We start from the raw sequence: 20572 nt of genomic DNA on the forward strand, positions 1-20572 counted from the left end.
TGAGCGTTGGCTGTTTGTGACCCCCCCTGCTCCCCTGCTTGTAGTCTGTGATGTGTTGCAGGCCTTGCCACATGCGCCGGGAATCTGTGGTGGAGTAGAATCCCTCCTGTGGTGGAGTGGAATCCCTTCAGCTTTTTTCTGTATTGTCCCTTGGCCTCGCTTATGGATTTACGCAGGTCATATCTGGCCTTATTGTAGTCCTCAGCGTTGCCGGAGACAAATGCAGTGGAGCGGGCATGTAGCTTGAACTGAACATCACAGTTAATCCAGGGTTTTTGGTTTGGGTATATCTTGTATTGTTTTGTGGGAACAATGTTTTCTACACATGTGCTGATGTAGCCAGTTACACTGGAAGCATATTCCTCTATGTCCACAGTACCGTCATCCCTTTTGAGCAGCAGTTTTGAACATGTCCTAGTCTGTACTTCCAAAGCAGTCCTGAAGCACTAGTTCAGTGTCTTCATTCCACACTTGAACAGTTTTACTCACTGGGGGGGCTTGCTTGAGGCGCTGTCTGTATGCTGGATAAAGAAAAGCTGAGATGTGATCAGATAGTCCAAAGTGTGGTCTGGGTATAGCCTTGTAGGCTCCCCTCACGTTGCAGTATACTTGGTCCAGAGAGTTTTTTTCCCTCGTATTTCGGGAGGACACTCTGTGGTTAAAATCCCCAGTTACCGTGAACGCAGCATCGGGGTGTGCGGTCTCTTATTTACTGATGACGTCATGCAGCAGCTTTAGCGCTGTAGTGGAGTCCGCCCGTGGCGGGATGTTAACAGACAGTATAAACACTGCACTGAACTCCCTTGGCAGGTAAAACGGTCTGCATTTCACCATAAAAAACTCAATGTTATCAGAGCAGTGTCTTTCAACCACTTGTACGTCCGTGCACCAGCGGTTACTCACGTAAACACAGACGCCGCCGCCTCTCGCCTTTCTTGAAGCCTTTGTCCGGTCTCAACGGTAGACTGAGTGCGTTGCTAGCTGGATAGCAGAGTCTGGAATGCAGTCCGAAAGCCAGGTTCCCGTGAAAATAAGAGCAGAGCATTCTCTCAGTTCACGCTGGGATGTAATCCTGGTTCTCAGCTCATCCAGTTTGTTATCGAGCGAGCGCACGTTAGCTACCAGCAGGCTAGGTAGTGGTGGTCGTGTAGCCTTGGCCTTTAGCCTAGCATGTAGCCCCGCTGTCTTGCCCCGCTGTCTTGGCCCGCTGTCTTGGCCCGCCGCCTTGCTGTTGTTGTTTTGTGGTTAGCTGGCTCTCGTCGTCGAAGAAAGTTGAAGTCCGTCAGACTATAAGTGAGCTCATGGTGAGCTTTTCCAATGTTCAGAAGTGCATCTCTGTCATATCTCACTGTTGCGTGCAAAAACTTTGCATTTATGATGCAAATTAGTACTGAAATAAAAAAAAAACGTAAATGTTGTCGGGAGGACGACGCAAAGTCGTCAGCCACAGGGGGCGCCATCTTGATAAAAGATACATGAAGCGTAAATTACCACAACGGAGACCCCGGACTGTTGAACAACTTAAGCTGTACATAAAACAAGAATGGGAAAGAATTCCACCTGAAAAGTTTCAAATATGTCTCTCTTCAGTTCCCAAAGGTTGATTGAGTGTTGTTAAAAGAAAAGGTGATGAAACACAGTGGTGAACATACCCTTTCCCAACTACTTTGGCACGTGAAATTGTAAGGCAATTATTATTTGCAAAAAAAAATAAAGTTTATGAGTTTGAACATCAAATATCTTGTCTTTGCAATTCATTGTATTCCGTTTATATTTACATCCAACACAATTTCCCAACTCATATGGAAACGGGGTATATATAGATATATATATATACATACATATATATATATATATATATATATATATATATATATATATATATATATATATATATATATATATATATATATACATATATATATGTATATATTATATATATACATACATACATTGAGATATTAATACATATACATATATTTAAATATATATATATATATATATATATATATATATATATACATATTAGTTGAATATATATCCATCCATGCATTTTCTATTTTCTACCGCTTGTGTGTGTATACATATATATATATATATATATATATATATATATATATATATATATATATATACATACATTATTGCATGTATCATATATGTATATAATATATTATTTTTAATACTGTATGTACAGACTATATATACTGTATATGTGTGTAAGGGGTCATCAGGTCTAAAAAAATCAGACTCAAAAACTGTTTTTTCCTTAAAGCCATAAACACAGTGAACTCTCCTAGGCACTAATTTTATAGTTTAGCACCTTTCTGTGTGCAATTTTTACTTTCCACTTCACAATCTGAATGCTTGTGTATGTATGTATATAGTATAATATTTATTTCCTTGTAAACAAAGCATACATAAATTGTTCGCAGGACTGGACTGTGCACCTTATACCTCCTTTTGCACTATTTTTCTTTTCTTTTCTTCCTATATTTTGCATATTTTGTAAACTGTTACACTGACACAGGAGTTGCTTTTATCTAATTATACCTGTGTATAGTGACAATAAAAGGCATTTTAAAGGCTTTATTTTTTCTTAAATGCTACTCCTGTTTTTTGTGCACTGTCTTGGTTATTGTTTGGTCAAAAAAAAAGTAAAACCCACTCGTATGTCTGTGTGATACCCTTCCACAGAATCAAGTGCCCAGACAAATAATCCCACGCCTTAGTAACTCATTTCCTGTGTTCCGAGTGCCACCACATTGGTTAAAAAAAAAAAGTGAATAAACACGTTTGAATCCAATAAGGTACTTGTAATATAGTACAAAAGGGGCTAGTTGTCCCTTCCAGCTCAATGCCAGTTTTGCCAATACGATTCTTCGATAACTGTAAAAGTGACGTTAAATGTTCATTTGTCTTTTCTATTTATCATTTATATGTATTTCACATAGTTTTCTGAATATATATTAACTAATTAATCGACATAAAATGTGTTTTATGTCAATATTTTTGATTGACTAGAAGAGATTTATTGGATTTTTATTTTTTTTCCTATAGGATATCAATGCATGACGCTAATGCATTGTACCCGAAAATTAAAATGAAGATGATGGACTACAAGTTTGGAGAAAAGTCCAGTGTTATTTTTCTCTTTTTGTAATTCAAGAAACCTGCTTACTCTTTTGAGTTATGTTCAAGGGCGTAGCTTTCATTTCAAAAGTTAGAGGGGGTCGATTGTTAAAGAGCAAGATTAATTTTACTATGCATTTACAAGTAGTAAAATTTATTTTTGTGCTCAGAAACGAATATAAAATGTAATCCCTTATTACAAAAATTAACAACGCAGTAAACTTTTGCTGACCTCCTTTCCCAATTTTTGGTCTGAAATGGACCTGGATGAGGAGCAAACCTACTTCCTGTACTTCAAGATGATGGTGAAATTGGCTCTTATATTACCTTAATATTGTTGGAGCATAAGAGGAGGTAAAAAGTTTATTGTTAAATTTCACATAAAGCGCGCTGTCACTTATTCCTTTACATTTTATAAGCGTTTTTGGGTTCTCGAGCGTGTCTTGTGTGCAGTGTAATGTCTCCGGGCTGGCTGTTTAGCAGAGACTACTTGCTCCCTGCATGCTGATGGAAAGACATGCTGTGCTGTAGCTTACACGCCATGATGTGCATCATGGTGACTCAGAAATATGGAGTGTTAACTTAAAAAAAATTACAACAAAATCCAAATCGAAATTACAGATCAAAAAAGTGTGGGGGACATTAAGGACAGGTACAGAATGTGTGTTCACTATGCCAATGGTTATGCTATCCTGCCACTGTTTGTTTGATATACTAGATATGATGTTGCTGCTATTAGAACCAAAATTTCCCGGCTCTAATTTAACTTAGATAGTTCAATACATTGCAGCACTTTTGACATCCACAGGCTTTACAGTAATACATACAGTACATCGGGGGCGGCACCTGTGGATTGGCAGACCAGGGTGGTGGTCCCTCCCTTTAAGAAGGCGGACCGGAGGGTGTGTTCCAACTATCGTGGGATCACACTCCTCAGCTTTCCCGGTAAGGTTTATTCAGGTGTACTGGAGAGGAGGCTACGCCGGATAGTCGAACCTCGGATTCAGGAGGAACAGTGTGGTTTTCGTCCTGGTCGTGGAACTGTGGACCAGCTCTATACTCGCCGCAGGGTTCTTGAGGGTGCATGGGAGTTTGCCCAACCAGTCTACATGTGCTTTGTGGGCTTGGAGAAGGCATTCGACCGTGTCCCTCGGGAATTCCTGTGGGGAGTACTCAGAGAATATGGGGTATCGGACTGTCTTATTGTGGCGGTCCGCTCCCTGTACGATCAGTGTCAGAGCTTGGTCCGCATTGCCGGCAGTAAGTCTGACACAATTCCAGTGAGGGTTGGACTCCGCCAAGGCTGTCCTTTGTCACCGATTCTGTTCATAACTTTTATAGACAGAATTTCTAGGCGCAGCCAAGGCGTTGAGGGGATCCGGTTTGGTGGCCTCGGGATTAGGTCTCTGCTTTTTGCAGATGATGTGGTCCTGATGGCTTCATCTGACCGGGATCTTCAGCTCTCACTGGATCGGTTCGCAGCCGAGTGTGAAGCGACCGGAATGAGAATCAGCACCTCCAAGTCCGAGTCCATGGTTCTTTCCCGGAAAAGGGTGGAGTGCCATCTCCGGGTTGGGGAGGAGACCCTCCACCAAGTGGAGGAGTTCAAGTGCCTAGGAGTCTTGTTCACGAGTGGGGGAAGAGTGAATCGTGAGATCGACAGGCGGATCGGTGCGGCGTCTTCAGTAATGCGGACGTAGTACCGATCCGTTGTGGTGAAGAAGGAGCTGAGCCGGAAGGCAAAGCTCTCAATTTACCGGTCGATCTACGTTCCCATCCTCACCTATGGTCATGAGCTTTGGGTCATGACCAAAAGGATAAGATCACGGGTACAAGTGGCCGAAATGAGTTTCCTCGCCGGGTGGCGGGGCTCTCCCTTAGAGATAGGGTGAGAAGCTCTGCCATCCGGGAGGAACTCAAAGTAAAGCCGTTGCTACTCTACATCGAGAGGAGCCAGATGAGGGGGTTTGGGCATCTGATCAGGATGCCACCCGAACGTCTCCCGAGGTAGGTGTTTAGAGCACGTTTAACCGGTAGGAGGCCACGGGGAAGACCCAGGACACGTTGGGAAGACTACGTCTCCCGGCTGGCCTGGGAACACCTCGGGATCCCCCGCGAAGAGCTAGACGAAGTGGCTGGGGAGAGGGAAGTCTGGGCTTCACTGCTTAGGCCGACCTCGGATAAGCGGAAGAAGATGGATGGATGAATGGATGGACATACAGTACATACTCAGAGGTTCTGCCTAATTTATATGTAAATAACACAACAAGAAACATCTATCAAGGTGATGCTACAGGTGATGTAACACAATATTAAACATGCAAAAATTAAAACATCTCTGGCACTGTAATCAAAACTCTCCACAAATATTTGTGTAAAAGAATATTTTTTGACGCAGCTCTTGTTTTTTATGTAAGTGGATTGGGCACATGTATTTTGTATTACAATTGTGGAAATAAATCCACTTTGTATGCAACCTGGGATGGATAAGACTCTGTTTCCTCCTATTGCCTAATTCCTACAATACTGTTTTTTTCGCAGTGGGAGAGTGGCCGTGCGCAACCCGAGGGTTCTTGGTTCAATCCCCACCTAGTACCAACCTCGTCACGTTCGTTGTGTCCTGAGCAAGACACTTCACCCTTGCTCCTGATAGGTGCTGCAGCTCCCTCCATCAGTGTGTGAATGTGTGTGTGAATTGGTGAATGTGTAAGTAGTGTCAAAGCGCTTTGAGTACCTTGAAAGTAGAAAAGCGCTATGCAAGTACAACACATTTACCATTTATTTATAATAAATCATTGACAAAATATTTTTTTATTTGTGTACAAAGTGAGGTATTGTCATATATTCCCTACCTCACTTGCTTGTCCTGAGTGAGACATTGACAAAGTATGCACAAGAAGCATATAGATCCCATTTATTAGTCACTGCTGTGTACAACTGAGTCTAAGGCAAACTATATGGATACTGGCAGTATGGTGTTTTTGATTCAGAAATTAATTAGATAAAGTTTACGCGCAACTGTACTATGGTCCAAACATATGATGCAAAAAATAGGACAAAGTAGATTAAATCTTAGTTAATATAATTACATTACAACACAAATACCCTGAAGTGGTATTACTCAAATTATGGTCCGAGGAACGCCCAAAAGTTCTGTGAGCAACTACAGACAACACACACTCACCATGGACCATGGTCTGCACACATGCACACATACCCCAACCCCACGCCTTTGTCACCGCTTAACTCCTCGGGTTGGGCGGATAGCTGGAGCAGCGCCAGAAGGGTTGCAGGTTCGCCAATGGAGTCCCCGCCCCCTCTTCACTTCCTCCCCTCCTGTTACAAGTGTTGTGGTTTATGTGTCGTAACATTAGTAAATGTGGTTGTCGCATATGTATGTGTGTCTACTCTTGAACGGGTCTATGCTGAATATGAAATGTTGTTGTACATGGGCAATGACAATATAGTCCTTCAACTTTATTCCATTTCGAGAACCCCAAGGAGTTCTGTGAGTAACTTAGCGGATCAATTTTACAACACAACCTAAAACTTCTAACTTCCAACAGTTGGGTTCGGCTCTGGGGTCAGTGTAAATGTGTAGATGTATAAAATCATTCCAATTTAGGGAACAGAAAGTGCATCCGTCCTCCTTTTAACCACTGACATTAAAATACTAACAATATGTACGTGCATTACACAGGTATACTATAAATAGCTGTGGTTGCAATAGAATCAGCGAAATAAGCTTGCTGCACAGCTTCGTGTGGAGGATTCCACCAGTGGATTGAGGACAGAAAGGACAGCTGACACAAAGCAAGTCTGAGGCCGCAGACAAAGAGATAAGCGACGGAAGAGATTAAGGGAGGGACTGCACATGATGGCGGCAATGGACAACAAATGAGTGAATTCAACTTACTTGCAAGAAAGCTGGTTTATACCATGTATGAAGTAACAGTCTCCACCGTTGATGCAGTAGGCCTTTTCCGTGTCGTTGCAGTGCCTCACATGACTCACACCCAGAGACAAGGTGGTGGTGGTTACTGAGAGAGACATACATGAAATATATGGTATTATCAATTGAATTCTGTTTTTTGCTAATGAACTGACATCATTGTTTGTATTTTCAAGAGACCTTTTCTGTAAATGCATTACAAAATGCATCCATAATATGAATGAAATTTGTCACATGTTCACACGATATGGACGAAAGTGGAGTCTAGAAAAGGTTTGTCTTCCCTTTGCAGCCCCTATGTGTAACACCTCTGTCCACATTTCTTTGAGTCATGTGTGTCTGTCTATTCATCATCAAGAACATTGGTGAGGTCTCTGATATTCGACTTTGGACGGGGTCCAGGTCAGAGCTCTGAATGGGCCACTCAGATGGATTAATGAATTGAATCAAAGGAGATAATATTATTTATTTAATACATTTTAATTTTCAAACAAATTACTCTTGGTACTTCCTATCCGATGGGTGATATGGCCTAAAATCTATATTGCCAAATATGTCTATCTGTGTTGGCCCTGTGATGAGTTGACGACTTGTCCAGGGTGTATCCCACCTTCCGCCCAAATGCAGCTGAGATAGGCTCCAGCACCCCCCGCTACCTTCAAAAAAAGGGAAAAACGGTAGGAAATGGATGAATGGCTATTGCAGCCTCTTGCTAAAATGCTATTTATCAAATCCTAATATTTGGTATATAAATGATAATATAACCGTTTCAAAACGGGTTACCAAGGCTCCCAATTTAGCTGCTGGCGTATGCAGTAACATACAGTATTGCAGATTTGGTCATAATTATTGTTAATCTATTTGCAAATGTACTGTTAAAATCTGGTAACTTTTTGTTGTAACATGTTTCCATCGACACTTCTGTTAAAATATAATAAGCATTTTTTTTCCCACTTGGCCATATACCAATACTGAAATTATACTTCAATTGTTGAAGACAATTGAATAATCCAATTTTGTAATTATTGTCTAACAATATATATTGACTATTTGAATTACTGCTTCCATCCATCCATTTTCTACCGCTTATTCCCTTTCGGGGTCGCGGGGGGCGCTGGCGCCTATCTCAGCTACAATCGGGCGGAAGGCAGGGTACACCCTGGACAAGTCGCCACCTCATCGCAGTGAATTACTGCTTATTCCTTTTTATTCCATACAATATGGGTGCTGGTTGGCGCCTTGCATGGCAGCTCCCTCCATCAGTGTGTGAATGTGTGTGTGAATGGGTAAATGTGGAAGTAGTGTCACAATATGGGTGCTGGTTGGCGCCTTGCATGGCAGCTCCCTCCATCAGTGTGTGAATGTGTGTGTGAATGGGTAAATGTGGAAGTAGTGTCAAAGCGCTTTGAGTACCTTGAAGGTAGAAAAGCGCTATACAAGTACAACCCATTTATCATTTATTTATTTAACAAAATAAAATCAATAGTGCAACATAACTAGACATATGCAAAAACTACACTTGGCTCTGATTTGAATCCTTTGGTTTTTCCACTTTAAGGCCTCTTGTGTCCAGGGACTTGTTTTCTGAGTTTGTAAACGTTAATAGCAAAAACGACAAAAACTAGTGTGTCGTAAAAAAATAAACAACAGTTTAGTCACTGTATTATCGGCCATTAACTTATACTAAATATGGTATCTTTACTGTCAGTTGGTATTGATCCTCCCCGTTTTATCTTTAGGAGCTGTGACTGCTAGCATGCCTTTGTGTATCCTCCAGTACACAACAATAAGAATGTATCATAAACATATATATTCGTAAGAGGGTAATAAAATAAAATTGACGGTCATATTAACCTCATGTATATAGTCCATATCGTGCATACCTAATTATTGGTGGACAAATGTTTCATAATCTTCTACATGAAGTTATGTTGCCGTACTTTACTTTTATGGTATACAATATATCAAGGGTTCTTAACTTTTTTGACCCCAGGGCCCAACTTTTTGACTGCATAGGGGCCCAAGCCCACTCAAATATTAACACTGTAACTACTAATGTAACACTTGGTTTTAATTGTCTTCAATAATTATATCCAACTTACTTACAGTTTACAAATGATATGAAGCCTCATAATAAAAGATTATTTTCAAGGCTTAGGTCAGCATATTTAAAAAAAAAAAAAAATACTAATCAAATATACTGCAAAAGAAGGGACTTTTACAACAAACGACGTGTCCAGGGTGTACAATGCCTTCCTCCCGAGTGAAGCTGGGATAGACTACAGCCCACCCCCCTGCCCCCGGAACCCTGAGAGGAATAAGCTGTAGTAAATGGATGGATGGAAGAAAAGAAATCTATATACAATTGTGCAGAGGCAAAAACCTCCCAAAAAATCCTAACCAAAAAAATAACAAATAATAATATATATTTCTTAGAGAAACTGTATATAAAATTTAAGAGCAATTGAAAATACAGCTTCACCACTTTTGTAATAATTTGTGCGCTTGCACTTCTGTATGACTTTAGTTTCATACGCCTGCTGTTTGTTTGAGATTGTCATTACTGCCACGGATGGTGGAAAAGTGTATTACAACTGAGCATCGCTATGGCCCATAGGGACCACATGTCAGCCACCGTCACTTCCCCCTCCCGCGACCTTGAGAGGGATAAGCTGTAGAAAATGGATGGATAGATAGAAATCATAAAAAAAGAAAATGTGCATTCAATTGTGCAGCGCTAAAAAAAATTATTCTAACTAAAAATAAATAAACAAATAAATAATACATATTTCTTCTAGAGACTGTTAATACAATTTAAGTGCAATTGAAAATACAGCTTCACCACTTCCGTCATATTTTTTTGCACTCGCACTTCTCTATGACTTTAGTTTCAGATGTCTGCTGCTTGTTTGAGATTGTCATTACTGCCACAGATGATGGAAAAGTGTATTACAACTGAGCACCGCTATGGCGCACACGGACCACAGCTAAGAAACATATATTTTTGGCGGCCCTTTAGGGGGCACTCACGGCCCTATGGTTAAGAAACATTGTTGTATAGTATATGTATAGCAAATACATAGCCTGAGAGGTGCTCACAGATCTGCACGCTGATAATACTTGTGACGTTTTCCTGTCCGACTGAGTTTTCAGCCACACAAGTGTAGTTTCCAGAGTCTTCCACACGCACTCGACTGATCAGCACCTTGGAGTTTTTTCTTCAGGAAAAAAAAAAGAAAGGGAGATACTTTTGTAGTTAGACCAAAATGCAATTTGACTGTCACATGCACATGTTCCTACATGTTAAAAAAATACTATAAAAACAAACAAAATCACTTCCTCTAACTGTTTTCCAAAAATTCCAAGCATGCATGTTTTTTTTTCTTCAAAAACAAGGACTAGCCTTAACAAAAGGTCAAAGCCCCTTAGCGTTCCATGCATCAAACTCCCATCGATCCTCAAAGGTAAACGTGTTCAAAGAGTATTCTATGCTTAACTTTGTTTTTCAGTATGTTACTGCACTTAGCACACAATGAGTAAGTGGACTACCATATGAAGGAGCTTTACCAATCAACTGTATATTGAGCTTTGATCATCTTTGCGAACATAACAAAACACAACACAACAGAGACATGACAGAAAAGACTTGAATGTTGGTTCACAACATACTCTGCTGTGCATTTGTCCATATGTAATGTGGAGAATGCATATATTTTTAAGTTTTCTTTCTTTATCCATAGTCATGTTTAAAGCAGCTAATATTTTCCCATGTGTACACTTTGTGTTTTTTCCTTGTGCTTGTTAGTGAACTCTGTGCTTCACCTTGAAGGCCTGCAATGTCTGCTGGGAGTATAATGTACTCCCTTTTTGTGGAAGATGCTTTATCGGTTTAGAACAAAAAGGCTGTATATCTTTCTGGGCGGCAGGGGCTGTTATCGTACTAAATAAGATGACTCTTTCCGTCTGTTTTTTAGACCGTTTCTTGATGCTGCTATTACCACATTGTAAGTGCTGGTCTCCTAAAGTTTTAGTAAAACTTGTTAATATTACTGTTCTGTCTTGGTGGGCTTTCTTACTCATCATATATGTCATCCGAAAGAACTTGGGATTGACCAGTGTGTTTTATTCCCCTACAGGAAGACTGGTCGGACGGAACAATTGCATTCATTTATCAATCAAGGTTAGATAGAAATTAATCAAATCACAATGTACAGTAACTTAATAGTATTGTACCGTATTTTTCGGAGTATAAGTCGCTCCGGAGTTTAAGTCACACCTGCCGAAAATGCATAATAAAGAAGGAAAAAAACATATATAAGTCGCACTGGAGTGTAAGTCGCATTTTTTGGGGAAATTTATTTGATAAAACCCAACACCAAGAATAGACATTTCAAAGGCAATTTAAAATAAATAAAGAATAATGAACAACAGGCTGAATAAGTGTACGTTACATGACGCATAAATAACCAACTGAGAAGGTGCCTGGTATCTTACCGTAACTTATTATGGTAAGAGTCATTCAAATAACTATAACATAAAGAACATGCTATACGTTTACCAAACAATCTGTCATTCCTAATTGCTAAATCCGATGAAATCTTATACGTCTAGTTTCTTACGTGAATGCGCTAGATAATATTATTTGATATTTTACGGTAATGTGTTAATAATTTCACACATAAGTCGCTCCTGAGTATAAGTCGCACTATGAAAAAAACTGTGACTTATAGTCCGAAATATATAGTACTACAATATGGTTATACAATGCCAATATTTTGACCCAAGTCCATATCAGTAATATATTTTTATATAAGAAAAATAATTCAGATATATAACATTATCAAGGGTCAGTCTATTACATTGATGCTCCACTAAGCGAGGAAGAAGTAATCTCCCACTATATGGCATCTTTGTTTGGCCGTGGCTGAGTTCTGCGCTCTACTGACTTTTCTTGTTTTAAGATTGTGATTCATGAGAGAAGGGGTGTGGAGCCATGAAAAATATCAATACATCACCAGCAGCAGGTTTGCAGACTTACTTGTTGGTTTTTATTCTGAGGTCTTTTCCCCCCTGAAGCTCATGTCCATCCTTGTACCAGCGGAAGGAGGGGCTCAGATTCCCTGATGCCTCACACTTCAAGGACAGCTTGTCTCCTTCCACCAGAGACTGGCCCCGCATCAATCGCAGCCGAGGAGCAGAGGCTGGACACAGAGAGGAGATACAGTCAGTTTTGTCTTGAAAGTTTGTGTCTTCTGCACTGGATATTTGTTGTTTGTCTGTTTCTTGTGTCAGGGTTACACATTTTGGACAAGAAATAGCCCTGCAATCCAGAAACCAAATGTCCACCACAAAGGACCTAATGCACTCTCAGGAGAATATACAGAACACACTATGGGTCTTATCTATTAAGATTGAAATAAAAAGTGCTAAATAATGTGTGCAAATTAAAAAAAAAAATGTGTGTAATATTAGTGAGGGTTTTGAGAATGATCTACTAAGGCTGCTTCTACACTAAGCCGGCTAAGGTTATACAGGATATAAAGTTAAAGTTAAAGTGAAACTTTGAAATAAATACTTCAATTCAATTCAATTCAAAAGTGCCAATGATTGTCACACACAGTAGGTGAGGTGAAATTATCCTCTGGATTTGACCCATCCCCAAAGTGGAGCAGTGAGCAACAGCGGTTGCCGCGCCCGGGAATCATTTTTGGTGACTTAACCTCCAATTCCAACCCTTGATGCTGAGTGCCAAGCAGAGAGGTGTAAGGTACCATTTTTATAGTCTTTGGTATGACTTGGCCGGGGTTTGAACTAACAACCTACCGATCTCAGGGTTATGAGTTCAAACCCACCTAACCTTATCCCTGACCACACACACACACAATGCCATTGTTTAAGACCCCCTGCCCCTCCGTCCGCCGGCGCAACACGACCTAGAAAATAGCAGACGTGCATATATTACGTTCCAGTCTGACCTGGAAGTGTATCCTTACCCAGCAGTCTGGTATGTGAAGTATTTAAATGTAGCCCATTGGCACATTTCTTTTAACAGTGAATCTTGCTTGTCTCACCATCAGCAGCTGTTAGACTAGCCCTATTGTAGTGAATCACACCAGAGCCCATTCATCCATTCATTTTCTACCGCTTATTACCTTTGGGGTCACGGGGGAGAGCCATCATACATGAATCAATTCTTTAATGGACGTGGAAAGTAAACAATGTGATAAAGAACAATTTAAAACAATCAATCTAAGGATCTAGATATCTGGTCAGGACACTCCTCACTCGTTTACCTTCACCTTCATTGTCCATTCTTGCAATCCTGCCTGTGCTTGAAAGCTGAAATTGGCGGTCGTACTCGACGACCACAACCACTTCATGGCTTCACTGTAGTTATGGAACACAAAACTAGACGTTGAGTAATCGCTCGACATACATTGCGGGCAATAACTGATAAAGTCTGCTTTGCCAGTCCAAATGCATTCGCTGTTTTCTGTAGTTAGTCTTCGCTAGACGGCCAGGTAATACAAAGCACACGCTACCTTTTTTATCACATTCGCGGGAGCCCACATTCTTGTTGTCTCACCTTCGACCAGTGGACAAAGTTTTTCGCGCTAAGTCGAAACACAGCTGACCTGGACATTCGAAAGTTCTCTTGCCAGTCCTCTGGCACAACACACTCGTTGAAAATCATATCTCAGCAGGCTGCCATTCTTCAAGGCCTTATCCAAAACCGTCGCTCAACATTGCTATGTTGCCGTCTGGGATTTTTTTCTATCCGAAATACCTGCAATCGTATGTTTCCTTTTCTTAAAGTATTCATGTGTTATTTCTACCATCGCCTGAACATGTAGAAGAAGGAGAAACACAGGCATGTCTGGATGATTCGCCTCTATCTTTCAGGTGGTTACCAACGAGTGGAAACCGGTTGTTTTGAATCTGACTGTGGCGCGTTCTCTCTGATGTCACTTCCTCTCCGAACTTAGTTTGTAAACAAGCAATGAGTACATACAGAGCTAAGAGCCGGAGTTTCAAGAAATAGACGCCGCACTTACCCATGTAAAAAAATATCCACGGAGGGGAACCTTAAACGATGGGTTACTGTGGCTGACACTGGGTTTAGGCTAAATAGTTATTAATTTAAGGAGTTATTTGGCATAATGCAGACAGGGCCTAAAACTGTGTGTACAACTGATAACAAATACAAAACTGGTTGCCGGTTTGAAGTCTGGAAGATGTGTAACAGGTGTTGTTGGGATTTCAAGGATGAAGTTAGGCAGACGTGTGAGAAATGGGCAGTCAATTTTGGATGTAAAATAGTCCGTGAAAAGGTTGCAGTTTGTTGTTGTAGACATGTGATATAAGGATAATTGTGATTTAAGGAGATGGTTTATAGTGACGAATAGTTTTTTATAATTGCCTGAGTTATGGTTGGGTTTTGAAAGGGCTTTTGCATATGAATGTTGATGTTCCCGGAAGGCCAACCTATGCACTGTCAAGGTATATGTTTTGCTGGCATGCACCAGGGCACGGCCCGAACTTTTCATGACCCTGAGCTGATCCGCGTACCTGGGATCTGAGTGGGTGAAGATGATAGTCGTTTTTTTGTGGGGCATGAATGTCCAGGATGGAGCTAAGGTTGTTGATTGGGTCTTATCCAGATAGAAATACCCAGAAAGACAGGCCTCGCTGAGGACTGAGTAAACATCCGGCAGTTGCCAGGTCTCAGAGAGGCAGAGAATATCTTATTTATTTTTGTAATACATGGTCATGAATACATCCGGATTTGTTAGATATATACTAAGTATTTAGTTGTTGCAGTGAGAGGTATGTTTCTGAATCCAGTTTGTTTAGTGGGTGTAGGCCACTACAAACCGCTCCAGGGTTTCTGTTTCACCAGGGACTATCAGTATCTGGCGTGACAGTGCTCTGATGACGCAAATGCTGTGCGACGAGACTCTCTGCAGACCAGAGGGAAACGATGGAGTCGCATTCGCCGTGTTTGGGAAGAACAAACTGGCCTGTGGATATAGTGGGATCTGGATGGTAAATCCTGTTGCTGTGGAACTCATAACCTTCTCAGTGGCCTAATGGTTAGAGTGCCTGCCCTCAGATTGGTAGATTTTGAGTTCAAACCCCAGCCGAGTCGTACCAAAGACTATAAAAATGGGGACCATTACCTCGCTGCTTGGCACTCGGCATCAAGGGTTGGTATTGAGGGTTAAATCACCAAAAATGATTCCCGGGCGCGGCACTGCTGCTGCCCACTGTTCCCCAGTGGGGATGGGTCAAATGCAGAGGATAATCGCCCCTCACCTCCCAGGGGGTGAACAAGGGGATGGGTCAAATGCAGAGGATAAATTTCACGACACCTAGTATATGTGTGACAATCATTGGTACTTTATTTTAACTTTAAGTGGAGCTCTGTTAGAGAGGAGTCCCTGGATCTGCATCAAGCTCTCAGTCCTCATGATGGGTGGAGACCCGCCGGAGCTAGCCGTTAGCCACGGCCCCGGTGAGCAATGATTGATGGTATCAATCAAGGCAAGGATAATCCACTGCTTTCACTGTGATAGTAGTCCATACGCCGAAACCCGGTTTAGCACGGAGGTGACTCAGGACCATTGCGACCGAATGTGACTTTCCCAAAAAAAGGCACTCGGACACTGTCAGCTCTGGAATTATGACAGATAAGTGCTGCAATCGTCACATCAATTGAAGTTCCATAAACTGCCACCCTAAAGTGTAGTTTATCACGGGCATAAAATTATAAAAAGTGTCAGGTTTGAATGGATTTTGCAGACAGGCAGAGAAGCGGGCTAACAGTACGCGGCAGCGGCAGCTACGCCATTGTTTATACTGCCATGAAAAGCAGTTGTTGACAAATATGTTTACACGCACACAGACAACATGTTAATGATCTCTTCGTCATCTCAGCCAAAGTGCCTTCTTTCTCACTGCCATTGGTACGTATCTGTAACAGTGTGCACACACATTTCAAATAAAGACGCAAAACAGCAACTGCAGAACAGTTCGTCTTGATAAATCCCCATTGCCAACGCGAAATAATAATTTTTGCATCTTCTACTCCCAATATTGTGGCCGTTCTGAATCATCATATATTCTGAATATACAGTACATCAAAAAAGACAGGCTAAATAAATTACGCTCTCCATTCATCCATTTCTACCGCTTATTCCCTTTGGGGTAACGGGGGGCGCTGGTGCCTATCTCAGCTACAAGGTTGGGTACACCCTGGACAAGTCGCCACCTCATCGCAGGGCCAACACAGATAGACAACATTCACACTCACATTCACACACTAGGGCCAATTTAGTGTTGCCAATCAACCTATCCCCCCCCAGGTGCATGTCTTCGGAAGTGGAAAGAAGCCGGATTACCCGGAGGGAACCCACACAGTCACGGAGAGGACATGCAAATATTCCCTCTTTTGCTAATTTAAGAAACACAATCCTCTGCATAGGAACTCAATAGATCAGCTTTGCGTGCGCTATCAAGTTTGCACATGTTTCATTACAAACAAACCCTTAGTAGATCAGACCCCAAATTTTTCTACTCAGTTGCGTTATTAATGTATGTGTGTTTGCATGTGTCTTGATGTTTGTGTCTGACAAAAAATAGTTATAATGTCTGGGTCAAAATGTAGCAAAAATCAATGCTATTTTCTTGACACGTGTACACATTGTCTGCTTAACCTTCAGACCCCAAACAAAAAATATCAATGCTTTTATCATGCATATGTGTGTGTGTGTGTGTGTTTTTGTGTCTGTGTGTGTGTGTGTGTGTGTGTGTGTGTGTGTGTGTGTGTGTGTGTGTGTGTGTGTGTGTGTGTGTGTGTGTGTGTGTGTGTGTCTGTGAATGCGTGTTGGGGGAGCTTTTTTCTCTCATCCCTCATCAAACACTCATAGCTGTTTCCTAAGAGGCTGCATAGCCCCCTGTATAGATCTAGTTTTCACCATGCACTGCAAATAAAATAACACAAAACATTTGTAGGCAGTTTGAACATCACTGCTGGCATATTTTGTCTAATGTACACCAAACCAAAGCTTTGCAGCACAAACGATTTTCTGGTAAATCCCTCGACTGACTTAGGAGCTTCTTTTTGAAGTTCGCTGATGGCCTAAGGGAGAAAATCTTTTTTTTTTTTTTTTTTTTAATTCTTCTAAAAGAACTAACAAACTTTCTTTTTTTTCTTGTCTTTTTACTAGAAAATGTGAAGTTACCACAAAGTAATAATCACATAAAAGCAGTGGGGAAACTGCTGATGCATCAGCGTCATACTTATAACAAACATGCATTCAGTTACAAATGGGTAAGGAATTCCGTACTTTTATAGATACTGTACCAATCGAATTCCGTTGTGTGGGTACCGATTCACTTAAAATGTATCCCTTCAAGTACCTTCAAACAAATAAGCGTATCAATAGTGGTTTGTCTCTGGTAATGTTGTGATCAACAGAAAGTGTTTCAGAAAGCTCCACATTTCGAGCTAGCTTGTTGCTAATGTACGATGAAAATACTACACATACATTAATGATGAGCATTCACGACTATGTGTATATTTATATGTATAAATATTAGGGCTGTGCCGTACAGCGGGGAACCTGGCTGCAATTCAGTTGTTACTGATGAGGCACAAGCGAGCAGAAATGGACAAAGGAAAGTCTTCCTTATGGAAATATCAGGTTGAAAGCCATGGCAAGTTGTTCTCCCAACAAGAAAGGACACGTTTTAGCAGTGAGAAGAGGCAACATCCCTGCAGAAAACACCCAGTGATGGTCAGATGAAACTTCATGAGGCATTGGTTACATTGGCATATTGCATATTGGTTTGAGAATTTCGCAAAGCTCCATTCTTGCTTCGGCACAAGAAAGCACCTGCTGGCAAAATATATAATAATTAATTAGTATAATTTCAAAATGCTTTAAATCAACAACATCGTTGACATTGTGCGTCTGTTATAGCTTTTGTAAATAACTATGAATCACAATACATGTTTGAAAAAATAATTTTACTACATACATAACACATATAATAAATATATATTTGTATTTGACTGTGTGTATCTATTCTGCCAACATGGTGGTGTTGTATGATAATGATGGTTGTTTTATGTTTTCCGTCATCTTTCAAAATAGCATACGGGCTTAAAGAGGAAGAGAACACTATAACTTGGAACATGACATACAGAACAGGGTTATTTATTCATTGTTTTACTTTTAATATTCAGCGATTATTTTCTTTTTCTTGACAAACCTCTCCATCATCCAGATTTTGATTTTGGCTGTTTTAAACATAACATATACCTATTTCCTTATTAAGTTTAACATCTACAGAGATAAGCATATTCAGGAACTGACGTTGCCGAGAATCAATCCCATGTCATGTGGCATGAACCATAAGTGCATGCTCCATTAAGCTACCAGAGGATTTATGGGCAACAGAGCGGTAAACGGCTTGGATTATATTTTCCGTCAGATTCAATATCATGCACCCTGTTATTCTTTCATTCAATTGGCATTAAAATTAATAATTTTATTCCGTATCCAAACTGGTGGCAACTCTATCAAAAGCCTACTTTTTTAAATGAAATTTGGGCGGTTGAAGTGATATCGAATTTCCCGGCAAAATCTGAATCGTGTCCTGTAGCAGCCACATGGCGTTTCTGGGCAGTGAGGCTTATAGCGTCACCATTTCCAGTTCCCAAAAATGCGCTTTGGAGAAACGCACCCTCCATTTCTCAACACACACCTTGAAACCTCGGCACAGCTAGTCTCTTCCCTATTAGTCCACAAACAAAACAGTTTTTAGTTGCAGCCTTAGTTTCAATCTGCACTAAATAACACATGGATTGCAGTAAGTGCACAAAGCACCCACATCTACGTAAAAGTGCCGCCAACTGTTTGGTACACAACGGAAACAAGAAATACCAAAATAAATAATAAAAAACATACTGTGAGTCCACATGTCATTTCAAATATGATATTTTGGCAACAATGACGATAATTATACGTTTGGGGGAGTCAAGGTGAGGGTTTCAGTCTAAGAACTTTGTTGCAACTTTCTGGCACGGTGGTGATAGCATTACGCTGTTGATGCAATAAATATTAAAGTTAAAGTTGAAGTAGCAATGATTGTCACACACACACTAGGTGTGGTGAAATGTGTCCTCTGCATTTGACCCATCCCCTTGTTCACCCTCTTCGGAGGTGAGGGGAGCAGTGGGCAGCAGCGGTACATGCCCGGGAATAATTTTGGGTGATTTAACCCCAAATTCCAACCCTTGATGATGAGTGCCAAGCAGATAGGTAATGGGTCCCATTTTATATAGTCTTTGGTATGACTCGGCCGGGGTTTCAACTCACAACCTACCTATTTATTGGTAGGTTGCTATCTAACCTACTACACAAAGTAGAAGTATGAGGACTACCTCTGAATCCATCCATCCATCCATTTTCTACCGCTTATTCCCTTTCGGGGTCGCGGGGGGCGCTGGCGCCTATCTCAGCTACATTCGGGCGGAAGGCGGGGTACACCCTGGACAAGTCGCCACCTCATCGCAGGGCCAACACAGATAGACAGACAACATTCACACTCACATTCACACACTAGGGCCAATTTAGTGTTGCCAATCAACCTATCCCCAGGTGCATGTCTTTGGAAGTGGAAGGAAGCCGGAGTACCCGGAGTGAACCCACGCATTCACGGGGAGAACATGCAATTGGGTGTTTCAATAGGATGATAATCCCAAAACAGGTTTAGGAATAGATAGAAGAAGAAATCTAACATTAAGCTGCTAGAACAGGAGTGCCCAATGTGGGGCCCGGGAACCAAGTTTGGCCCGCTGAGTTGATGGATTTGGCCCGCCGTAGGGTGGCTTTCTAAATGTAATACATATTCATGTATTCACACAGGGTTGTTTTTTCTTCTATTTCAGTCAAGTCATTCACAAAAGGTAAATATTGTAGGCTAAGGCTACTAGGAGCTGGAACCTGCACAACAGCTAAGCACAAAATAGCCCACAAAGCTCGACATATGTAATAACATTTCTTAATTGAACTGGATTGCACGCTAAAACAGCTATTTTTCAATATAAACAGGAATCAGATAATTATAGTAGTATATATAATTTCTCCAAAAGTGAAGTTCATTAAAAAGTATTTAGTAAAAAATGTGTCCGCATATTTTTACTATGTCATGAGGTTAATCTACTTAATTATTTTTTGTGATCACTAAGTGTGGGCAAAATTACCAATTGCGATTCTACTTCACCTTAAACACAGCATAAGTTCATAGCCTGTTGTAATAAATAGGTTGGTGTTTTTCATACATATCATTGTTCTGTTTGACTAAATTCACTTGATCAAACATTTTTTAACATTTCACACTACACAATAATAAAAGTATGTATGATTACTGCTAATATTAGATCAGGTCAATATCGGTATCTTATCGGAAGCAAAAAGT

General features: G+C 40.8%; 1 protein-coding gene across 2 annotated transcripts in view; it reads right to left on the reverse strand.

Moving 5' to 3' along the window:
• nrg2b (neuregulin 2b) overlaps positions 1-20572 on the reverse strand; it is a 134416-nt gene that overhangs the window by 56840 nt on the left and 57004 nt on the right. For both annotated transcript variants that reach the window (XM_061901660.1, XM_061901661.1), the window contains exons 2-4: positions 12123-12285; positions 10184-10302; positions 7049-7172 (exon numbers count right to left, since the gene is read on the reverse strand). In XM_061901660.1, the coding sequence (XP_061757644.1) occupies positions 7049-7172; positions 10184-10302; positions 12123-12285 (406 nt within the window). The remainder of the gene's footprint in view (positions 1-7048; positions 7173-10183; positions 10303-12122; positions 12286-20572) is intronic.

The sequence above is a fragment of the Nerophis ophidion genome, linkage group LG05, assembly GCF_033978795.1.
Source record: "Nerophis ophidion isolate RoL-2023_Sa linkage group LG05, RoL_Noph_v1.0, whole genome shotgun sequence".
Classification (NCBI taxonomy): Eukaryota; Metazoa; Chordata; class Actinopteri; order Syngnathiformes; family Syngnathidae; genus Nerophis; species Nerophis ophidion.